We start from the raw sequence: 9328 nt of genomic DNA, 5'->3' as shown, positions 1-9328 counted from the left end.
GGTCTGTGCCGCGAGCTCAGGGACCTCACGTGGTCCGTGGCGGACGGGCTGGATGGTGACAATGGCTGCGGCAGGAACCTCGGAGCGGGGCCTGGAAGGGCAGGGCAGCCTCGCCCAGGATAGCAAGCAAGAGGTGGCAGAAACTCCGCAGCTATTGCTGAAACCGCGGGGAGGCAGGGCTGGAACCGCAGGGCCTCCCGGGAGGGCAGGGGATGCAGAGCTACAGTGTAGCAAAAACTTGGAGCAGTGGGAAAAAAAAACCAACCCGTGCGGCAGGGCAGCAGCAGCCTGGCTCCCAGCAGGGCAGGGAAAGGCTCCCTGGAGCGGAGGGGAAGAGGGCCCGGGATCCCGGGGTTTCTCACCTGAGGCACCCGAGCAGATGGTGAAGAGTCCCTCTTTTAGTGAAGGTAAACTGTTAAGAAGGTTCCAATGCAACGGCCGCTCTTACGAACAGAGCTGCACTCACGGTAGAAGAAAGGCAGCAGGAGACGGAATCCTGCAGTGGTGACCAATTCTCCCCACAGCCACCGCAGCCTCTCTCCCCTCCGAATGCTTGAGAGAACAAGAGCTGGGGGCTGCATGCAACCCCGTTTTCCCAGTCCAAAGTTCACTGTATCTCTGCCCTCACGAGACACCTCAGCTAAAGGGAGTAGCCAGCTGCATCCCTCCCCTGAGCGGTGACAACTTCTTTTATCTCTCTTAAGTGTCCAGTCGTTATTGTCTCCTAGCGTATGGGGGAAAGCTCCTTAAGAGAAAAAAAAACCCCAAAAAACAAAAGGAGAACTGCTAAAACCCCAACATACGGGTGATCCAGTTTCTGTGCTACAACGTTGCAGCTGGAACAGCACAGTGAAACGTATTGGAGCACAAAAAAGAATGGGATACCAGTGCACTGTTGCAGAGGTCCACCTTGCCTGTAGCATACCCTTGCCTCTAGCATACCCCCAGGTGAAAACAGTCTTGCTGCAGGCAGATTCTTGCTCGTTTATGGCTACAGCTAGACCGAGTCTGGTCAGGTGGTGTGCACTTTTCCTACTGCAGTCCCATAAATGCATTTTAATCACATTATGCTACATCATGCTGGTTTTGGGTCTTTTTTCAGATCATGTGTCCCATTTCCAGAGTTTGTAGGTGTGTCTGCTAAGCTGGCATATCCACACTTTCTTTTAACAGGATCATCATGACACTGTATTGGATCTGCAACGCCAAAATGTGCTCACAGATAAGGTTCTTCTTATCCAGAAGGTGATGAGAGGATTGAAGGACAGGTCAGTCATCTTACAGGAGGAAATTCACTTTAGTTTAGAGTAGTTGATCTTTATGGTGCAGCGTGACACACTCTATGCAGCATTTTTAGGCATGAAATGTATCGATCTATACCTTCCACCAGCCCTAAATTTCATGCTTGTCATGTAACAATGCACAGTGTATCTATGCAGATGTTGGACAAAGATTTGTTTGGGCTCAGTTTTTATTTTCGTGATGTTTTTCAAAATGCAGGGCTGTGGCATGTATGAAAAGGAAGGTTTGAAAGGAGGACTTGCTCTTAATTATTTTTAGTAAACAGTAGACATCTGGAAAGCAGGAAATCCCCATGGAATGTATGCCCTTCTCAGAGCTACAAGAATTCTCTTACTTAGGATGGTTCTTTGATACAAGATGTTGAAAAGAATCAGATAGAAACTAACTAGTCCTTCTCTTTGCCAAAGAGACCTAATTCTTGCATTGTGTCTGCTTTAGTTTGAAATATCTTCAGAAATGAAATTTAGTCACTGTCAAATAAATGTTTGTCCTCATTAAATGCTTTGCATCATAATTTGTACTCATTGATCTTGTATCCCCTCAATCAGAACCATGATATAGAACTGGGTTTGGTTTAGAAATACTCTTGACCATAGTGAAGGAAGAACTAAAAAATATGACACAAATGCCCCAAAACTTCCTTTGTTTTTCACACTCTGCTATCCAGAAGAGTATCCAAACCAAAAGCCTCAACTTGCTTTTACTTTTAAACCATCAGACCTACGTGCTGCTTTTTCAGCTGCAGCATGACAGCTTGTGCTTTGGGAGGTTCATCTTGCTCAGATGGGTTCCTTGTCCTGGCAACAAAACACTGGGGAGCGAGAGGTTATTAGGTGGGGAAGTTAACTTATCCAGTCTTGATGTGAGAGGTTCTCAGTTCTTACAGAGCTCTCTGACCACAGCAATCAATTTGGTCTGCAGTTGCCATGAGTATTTTTGCAGCAAACAAGGCTGACATAAGACTGTGAACATCCCATAAAAGGAAAAAAAAGCCACCTTATTCTTTACTACTATCATAAGAAGCATCAGAGATAACCTACAGTTTGTCACCTCACATGTCTGTCTGCTTAGGAAGAAGTTCCTGAAACAGAGAAAGTCTGCTGTAGCCATTCAGTCAGCCTGGAGAGGCTACTGCTGCCGGAAGGAATTCAGAATGGTAAGGTGAAGGTGTATCAATTAATGTATATTTGTGTGTGTGTTTATATATTGTGCCCTGCCAGACTGAGTGAAGTATTAGAAATTAAGATATTCACAATTGAAGGGAGAAGAGACAAGATGACAGAGTGTAAAGGAGGATGTAAAGTCCAAGGAGGGCTCTGGGACCTCTCAGGGCTACCTGATCCTGTGACATTTCTGCTTTCTAGTGAAATAGGAACCCAACTCACCTTCAGCAGACCTTGCTCCAGAGGCCTAAGATATGAGTGGTCCCACACCTCTTACAGTCAGAAACCCAAGCATAGCCTTTGTGCATCACCACCATGCTATGAGCAAAGTGTCTTCTGCAACTGCTACAGGAAAACTGGGAATTTGTAAAAAATTAGCAGAAAAGTCATTATATCAATCTCACACTATTAAAAATTTTTCCAGGGGAGGTTCAGATTCAGATTAGATATTAGGAAAAAAATTTCACTGAAAGAGTGGTCAGGCACTGGAATAAGTTGTCCAGGGTGGTGGTGGAATCACAATCTCGGGATGTGTTGAAGAGGCATCTGAATGTGGCACCTGGGGATATGGTTTAAGGGTGGTTATGGTGGTGATGGGTTGACAGCTGGACAAGATAATCTTGAAGGTCTCTTCCAACCTTGATGATTCTGGGTGATTCTGTGTGAAAAATACTGGCTGGTCTTTCATAGATGGTGCATTTTCTGGGTGAGGAAAACTGGGGGCACTCACAGATTGTGTATTTGTGTGGGAGGGATTATTATTATTATTACTATTATTATTATTATTATTATATCCCATACATCCCATTTGAGATGGGCAGGAGGAGAAACTGCCAGTTTCAGTCAGAAACATTCTATATTCTGCATCAGTGATGCAATTCCTCTCTGATTGGTTTGTTCATTTGTTTCCATTCACTTGGCTTCATTTCTGCTCTGTTCCTTCCCTTGTTATAATCCCAGGCTACCATTGTCACTTTCTGGAGCCACTCCCTAGAACAGACCCCCCCAAATAACTCTATATACTAGTTTTAAAGGCGTATTACTGGTAGAAAACAAAGCATAAAGTGTAATATTACATTAGACACTTCCAGTGTCTAGAAACAGTTACTGAATTTTGTTGTCTTCTACTCATCCCAACTTACATCCCAACCTGTCTCGATGGTTTGGAACCATAATGACGCCTTCTTTCTGCACCACCCGCAGGTGCTGCTGGGCTTCGGGCGCCTGCAGGCCCTGTACCGCAGCCGGCAGCTGGCTCAGCAGTACGAGGCCACCCGGGCTCGGATCATCAGGTTCCAGGCCATGTGCCGCGGTTATCTGGTGCGCCAGAAGGTGGCGGAGCAGAGGAAAGCCGTGCGTGTCATACAGGCATACGCAAGGGGCATGTTTGCTCGCCAAACCTACCGGAGGATAAAGGGGCAGGTAATGCTCACAGATACCTTGTGAACACATTGTTTCTATGAAATTCCAATAGAGATTTTATGACCAGCAAGTGTTGCCTTAACATAGCATTGGGTGTGGATATTCATTTTGGGGTATTTTATTTTGAACTTTTGCCAAGTACAAAAGCAGTGTGTGTTAAGCAGACTGATCTTGTTTACATTTGTTTTATGTGATCATTATCATGGATCAAAACTTCACTGACACAGTTGCAGTGGCTTTGACAGAAGGGAGAAAGGATAAGATCTGTGTGTATCAGCCAGTCCTGCAAAGGGAGATCAATTTCTACAGCAGGGCCTGATAGTGGCACTCAGGGATCCATTCAGAAGGGAATCCCAATGCAGTGTGTCTTGGTAGGTGCTACCAGCCCTTGGCAGTCCAAAGCACATGGGAGGCATCTCCCTGATTTCCTTTCTCTACTAATGCTGTACAAACAGGACAAAGCCAGTTTGCAGATTTCTGCCTGTGGCCTGTTCCCTAAAATGCCAAATCTAGAACTGAGCTTCTGTTGTGACAAAGTCCTGTTGGGACCAGTTTGGACAACAGTTTGGCAGAAGGGAGTTGGCTCAGCAGTTGTAAAAACAGTCACAGAATAGTCCTGTTGTCCACAGAACAAGTTGAAAGCCGGGAATATCCACTTGGAAGAAGAGAAATATCCAAAAGCAAGGGAAGAAGCTGTTAGGTTACAAAAGGTAGATATGCTGGTGGAGGAACACTGGCCAGTGTTGCCCAGCTCACACCTGAGGACTTGCTCAAACCTCTGAGCACTGCTGTATTTAAAAAAAGAGAAGACATAGTTGTAAACCTATTTGTAATGATGCTTTGAAAATAGAACAAGGCAAACACATACACATTTCTGATTGCAGCATAAGCTGGCACTTTAGCCAAATATGCCAGTGCTATTACAAGTCTCCTGACACAAAACATTTTAAAATTTTAAATATCGTGGGGTTTTCTGCTGTTAGCAATTCTGTGTTTTTCCTGTATTATCTCTTGTTGATAAAATTCTTGAATAATTCCACATTATTATCAATAGGCCAACAGTCCATAAAGACAGCTGTAAGAGCAGGGCCCTACTGCTGACGTGCCAGGTCTTTGTGACTGCTTGACACAAGCAACATTTAACTTCCCGTTTCAACACTGTACTGGCAGAGCTGGACCTCACTGTCACACACCTTTGTAAAAGTGTTTCATCTTCATACCCCTTCACTCTAGCAGAATGATGTTCATTCATGATGTTCATGTTTAAGTCATGCCTAACCTATTTCTGTGTTTAAAGGAACACCTGCCAACTCAGGAGAGAGAGGAGGCAGAAGCAAGACAAAGGAGGAACGTGCTTGCCAATAAACCAACAAATCATGATGTTATCAGCGACCAAGAAATGGTGGACAAAATTTTTGGGTTTTTACCGTCTGTGATTGGAGGCCAAGAAGGACAGGCTCCTCTGGGTTTTGAGGTACAGAGCTGCAGACTGGTAACAGGTCATGCTTTTCCTTGTGTAAGCCAATTGACTGTTGCAATTCCATCAGTGGTCAGTTCTGTTTACTGTACTTCTGTACAGTGAAAGAATCCCCCAAATTAGTTATCCAGTCACTGAGGCATCTCTTGCAGAGGTCAATTCCCAAAAGTTTTTGGTCACATGAAGTTTAGGGACTATATAGCTTCAGACTGCACATTTGTTTCTTTGGCCCAGCAAAACAGTGCCATCTTCTGCATTTTGGCACCAACCTCATGCTCTGCTGACAGTGCTCTCAGTGATTTTCTCCCTGAAACAAGCTGAAAGTTCATGACCCAAGTTATATCATGTTCTTGAAAGTAAAATTTGGGATATACTTGTCCTGATAGCTGCGGAGGTTGGAATTCTGTAGGAAGAGGTGTGCAGAATAGAATTGTATGGATTAGTACAGGATGTGAACAATAACACCTGGATTTTCTAGCAGCAATATTCTTGCTGAGGACCAAGATGGGAAGACCATATGGAATGGATGCATCTCAGAAGGACAAGCTCTGAGTCAAAATGATCTGTTGGTAGCAGCTGTAAATGGCTTTGGGGTTAGCTGGAAAGGCAAATTCTGGAAGACCGATGGCCAAGGGAAAAAAAAAAAAAGCAAAATTAAACATAAGAACATCAGAGTTCAGTAAAAGAAAATATGCTTCTTCCTCATGTTCTGCACAGGACTTGGAAACAAAGCTTAACAAGCTGGAGGAAGTGGACCTGGACATGGTTCCCATGAGTGTGGAGCTAGAAGAGGAAGCAGATGGTTTGGAAGAGTACACCTTCCCCAAGTTTGCTGCTACTTATTTTCAGGGGTCTTCTACACATACACATATCCGGAGACAGCTGCGGCACCCACTGCTCTACCATGATGACAAGGACAATGTCCTGGTATCTTGCTCCTTGTTGTTGTTGTTGAACCTGCTCTCTCCACAGCCCTGGCTTTTCAGGTCCCCTCATCCTTGGGTCCTGGCTCTGGCACAGCCCTGGGAACAAGAGACTCCAGAGCCAAGGAGATAGTCCCGAGCCTTTATATTGAAAGTAGCAGTTCTCATCAGCATTTTTTGGCACTTTGCATGCAGGCACTTCACACAATCACCTGCCCAACACAGGATCTCTGGTCACCTTTGGTCTTGCCCAAAGAGAGAACTCGGAGGTGTGTTTTGACTTCTCCAGACATCCTTTGGGGGCAAAAATGGACTGGAGAGAAAAAGCGTGAGAGCTTACCCATCTCTCTGCTCTTGCTAGGGTTGCTTGATCTGTGAGATAGGACAGAAGGGGGAGGGCCAGGCCTCCAATATTCTGTTGAACCAGAGGGGGATTGAGGAGGGTGTTTTCCTTGATTCTAAGCATCCTGGCAGAAGGGAGGACCCCATGCATCAAGAACTTTGCTATTACTTGGCTTTCTAGTTCTGGGCATGAGGGGTCCTGGCAGACTCCACTCCACTGCTCATCAGGTGAGCAAATGCAGAGTGCAGTGCAGCCAAGGCTTCTCCACCTCCCTCCAGCCACAGCACACCTCCAAGGTGCCAGTAAAGGGAATGGTGAGGGTTCAGCAATCACAGAAGAAATCTGACCTTCCCACCAGAGCTGTACCCTCTTCCTTTAGCAGGAAAGTGCTGTGTGTTGCTGTCATGTGGTTTGGTATGAAACCAAACTCTTCATGTAAGTAGCCAGAGGAAATGGGAATTTTAACAATTTGGACTGGGTAAAGGAAGAAAATGCTCTTAATCTAAACAGGCAGAAATGGCATGAAGCCATCGGTTTTGTTGGCACTGTTTGACTATGCTTTCTGCTACTATAGGCTTCTCTAGTTGTGTGGGTGATCATCCTGAGGTTCATGGGGGATCTGCCAGAGCCAGCAATGTTTGCCAAGAATACCACGACCAAGAGCAGCTCTGTGATGACACAGATATATGACACACTTGGCAGGAAAAACCAGGTCCAGCTGAGGAATGACAGCCCAAATATGGTGAGAGAAGCAGGCTATGTTTCATTTCATTCAAAGTTTTCATTTGCTTTCCTTGGTTTCTGTGCTGTCCTACCAAGAGTGAGAAAAGCAATGGAACTCTTTCATGCTACTGTACTTGAAATGTCACAAGTGCAAAAGGGCACCAGTCAGTCCTGGAAGGACACTCAGCTCCTTCTGGCAGGAGAGGACAAAACAAAAACATCTTCACTTGAGCATCTTTCTGTCCTTAATGAATCATTCTTGCTTGTGCAATAAACTGATTTTCTATAATGGTAATGTGTATTGCAGAGAGAAGGCAGAAGGGATAACAGGATTTCTAAGGGAATTTCATCCCTGAAACTGAAACGGTCATCCAAGCTGACAGGGAAGGTAAGAGGTGGAAATAAATTGCCTTCCTTTCTTCTTGCCTGCAGTCCTGTCTTCACCTTCTGGCAGATGTTATGTGAGCAACCTCCCAGCTGAGAACTTGTTCCCCTGCCAAGCCAGGACAGCCCCGTGTGGGACACCTGGTGCAGTGTTCTTCGGAAACAATCCCCATGTGCACTGATGTCATCTCTTCTCTGGCAGAGAACATAGGGAGAAATTTATTACTGAGAATTGTTGGCATTACAGAAGAGCTTGCCCAGGGGCCTAAGCAGACTGAGAACTATGTGCTTAGGGCTGTACAGGACAGTACAAGAAAGTTCTCCTAGCCAGTGATAGTGCTGTAACAGCACGTTTAATGAGTGACCTTGAGAGGGAAGGGGGCAATATGGCCTGGTTCTCCTGCACTGAGCAGGAAGATAGAGAAGGAATGTCTCTCATTTTAGCCAGAAAGATAGAGAAGGAATGTCTCTCATTTCTGGGAGAGCTGCCTGCTAAGAGGGAGATTTCTAGACCACTCTGGGGTTCCACTCTGTTTCTTTCAGGTGACAGACCAGCTGCGAAGTGGAGAAGAGGCTTTCCAAGAGGATACCTCAATCTCTCAGAGACCTATGTCCAACCTAGAAAAAGTACACTTCATTATTGGCAATGCAATTCTGCGTCCTGCCATCAGGTAGGAAATGTATACCTCCTTCCTAGGGCCAGGTGCCCATTACATCGAGGAAATCCAGCATCCTTTTTCCACAGTCCTGGAGAATGACTCCCTTACTGCCTTTTCTGGTATTTTCATGTTGCAGTTTAGGCCAGCTGCCTCCATGTATGGCTTTCTGAATACCCCACAGGTATGGAAAGGGGCAGAGCTCAGGGCTGTGACTTAATAACACTTGAAGATGGAGCACAGCCCTTGAATGAGGGAAAAGAGTCACTCAGAGGAGTAAGAAATATGGAGTTAATGGATGAGAGATTTGCCAATAGCCTCTTGCTGAGCACTCAAGCAATTGTCCTCACATCGGAGATGGTCGAAGGTCTGGATTGCTGAGTGTATCAGACACTAAGGAGAAATCCTGACCACAAGCAGTGTGAGGCTGGACCTTAGGCCAAGCATGGTGTGAGGATAAGACAGAAGCTCGTTGATTCTGACCTGATCCCATGAATCCTCTCCTTTGTTTTATCCTAAGCACTTTTCTGTAACAAAGCCCACAGACACAGGCCGTGCCTTGACCCCAGTCATGGGCTGCATTCCTCTCTCCACAGTCACTTTATTTCAGTCAAGACACTCCCTAAAGCAGATTCTCAGCCAGCAAAAATTGCATTCAATCCATATATCATAATAACCACAGGCTAAGTACCTATTCCCTTAGTCTGTGTTTCATCATATCATCATATCAGGGAACAAAAAACTCATGAAACTTATGTCCTCTTACATCAGATTTGACAAATGTGTGTTCCAAGAGTCTAGAAAAAATTAAGATGATTTTTTAATAGCAGTTTTCTTTGTATGCAGATTTTTGCATCTGTTTCCCTTAGGTCCTTGTTTCATTTTCAGAAGCTTACTCTGAAGTGTTCTATTCTCCATTTCTGTACCAGGATTCC

The 9328-nt window shown here is 45.2% G+C and overlaps 1 protein-coding gene across 2 annotated transcripts in view; it reads left to right on the top strand.

The window, feature by feature from the left end:
* MYO7B (myosin VIIB) overlaps positions 1-9328 on the top strand; it is a 55619-nt gene that overhangs the window by 24624 nt on the left and 21667 nt on the right. Inside the window, exons 20-28 of one of the 2 annotated variants that reach the window (XM_008644357.2) lie at positions 1174-1268; positions 2374-2458; positions 3669-3887; positions 4517-4597; positions 5185-5361; positions 6082-6291; positions 7205-7372; positions 7661-7741; positions 8281-8408. In XM_008644357.2, coding sequence (XP_008642579.1) covers positions 1174-1268; positions 2374-2458; positions 3669-3887; positions 4517-4597; positions 5185-5361; positions 6082-6291; positions 7205-7372; positions 7661-7741; positions 8281-8408 — 1244 coding nt within the window. The remainder of the gene's footprint in view (positions 1-1173; positions 1269-2373; positions 2459-3668; positions 3888-4516; positions 4598-5184; positions 5362-6081; positions 6292-7204; positions 7373-7660; positions 7742-8280; positions 8409-9328) is intronic. The other variant, XM_017725949.1, reaches the window with a different exon arrangement.

This window comes from Corvus brachyrhynchos, unplaced genomic scaffold (genome assembly GCF_000691975.1).
Source record: "Corvus brachyrhynchos isolate BGI_N302 unplaced genomic scaffold, ASM69197v1 scaffold450, whole genome shotgun sequence".
Lineage (NCBI taxonomy): Eukaryota > Metazoa > Chordata > Aves > Passeriformes > Corvidae > Corvus > Corvus brachyrhynchos.
The sequence above is the reverse complement of the archived record's forward strand: the minus strand, read 5'-3'. Positions and strand labels throughout refer to the sequence as shown.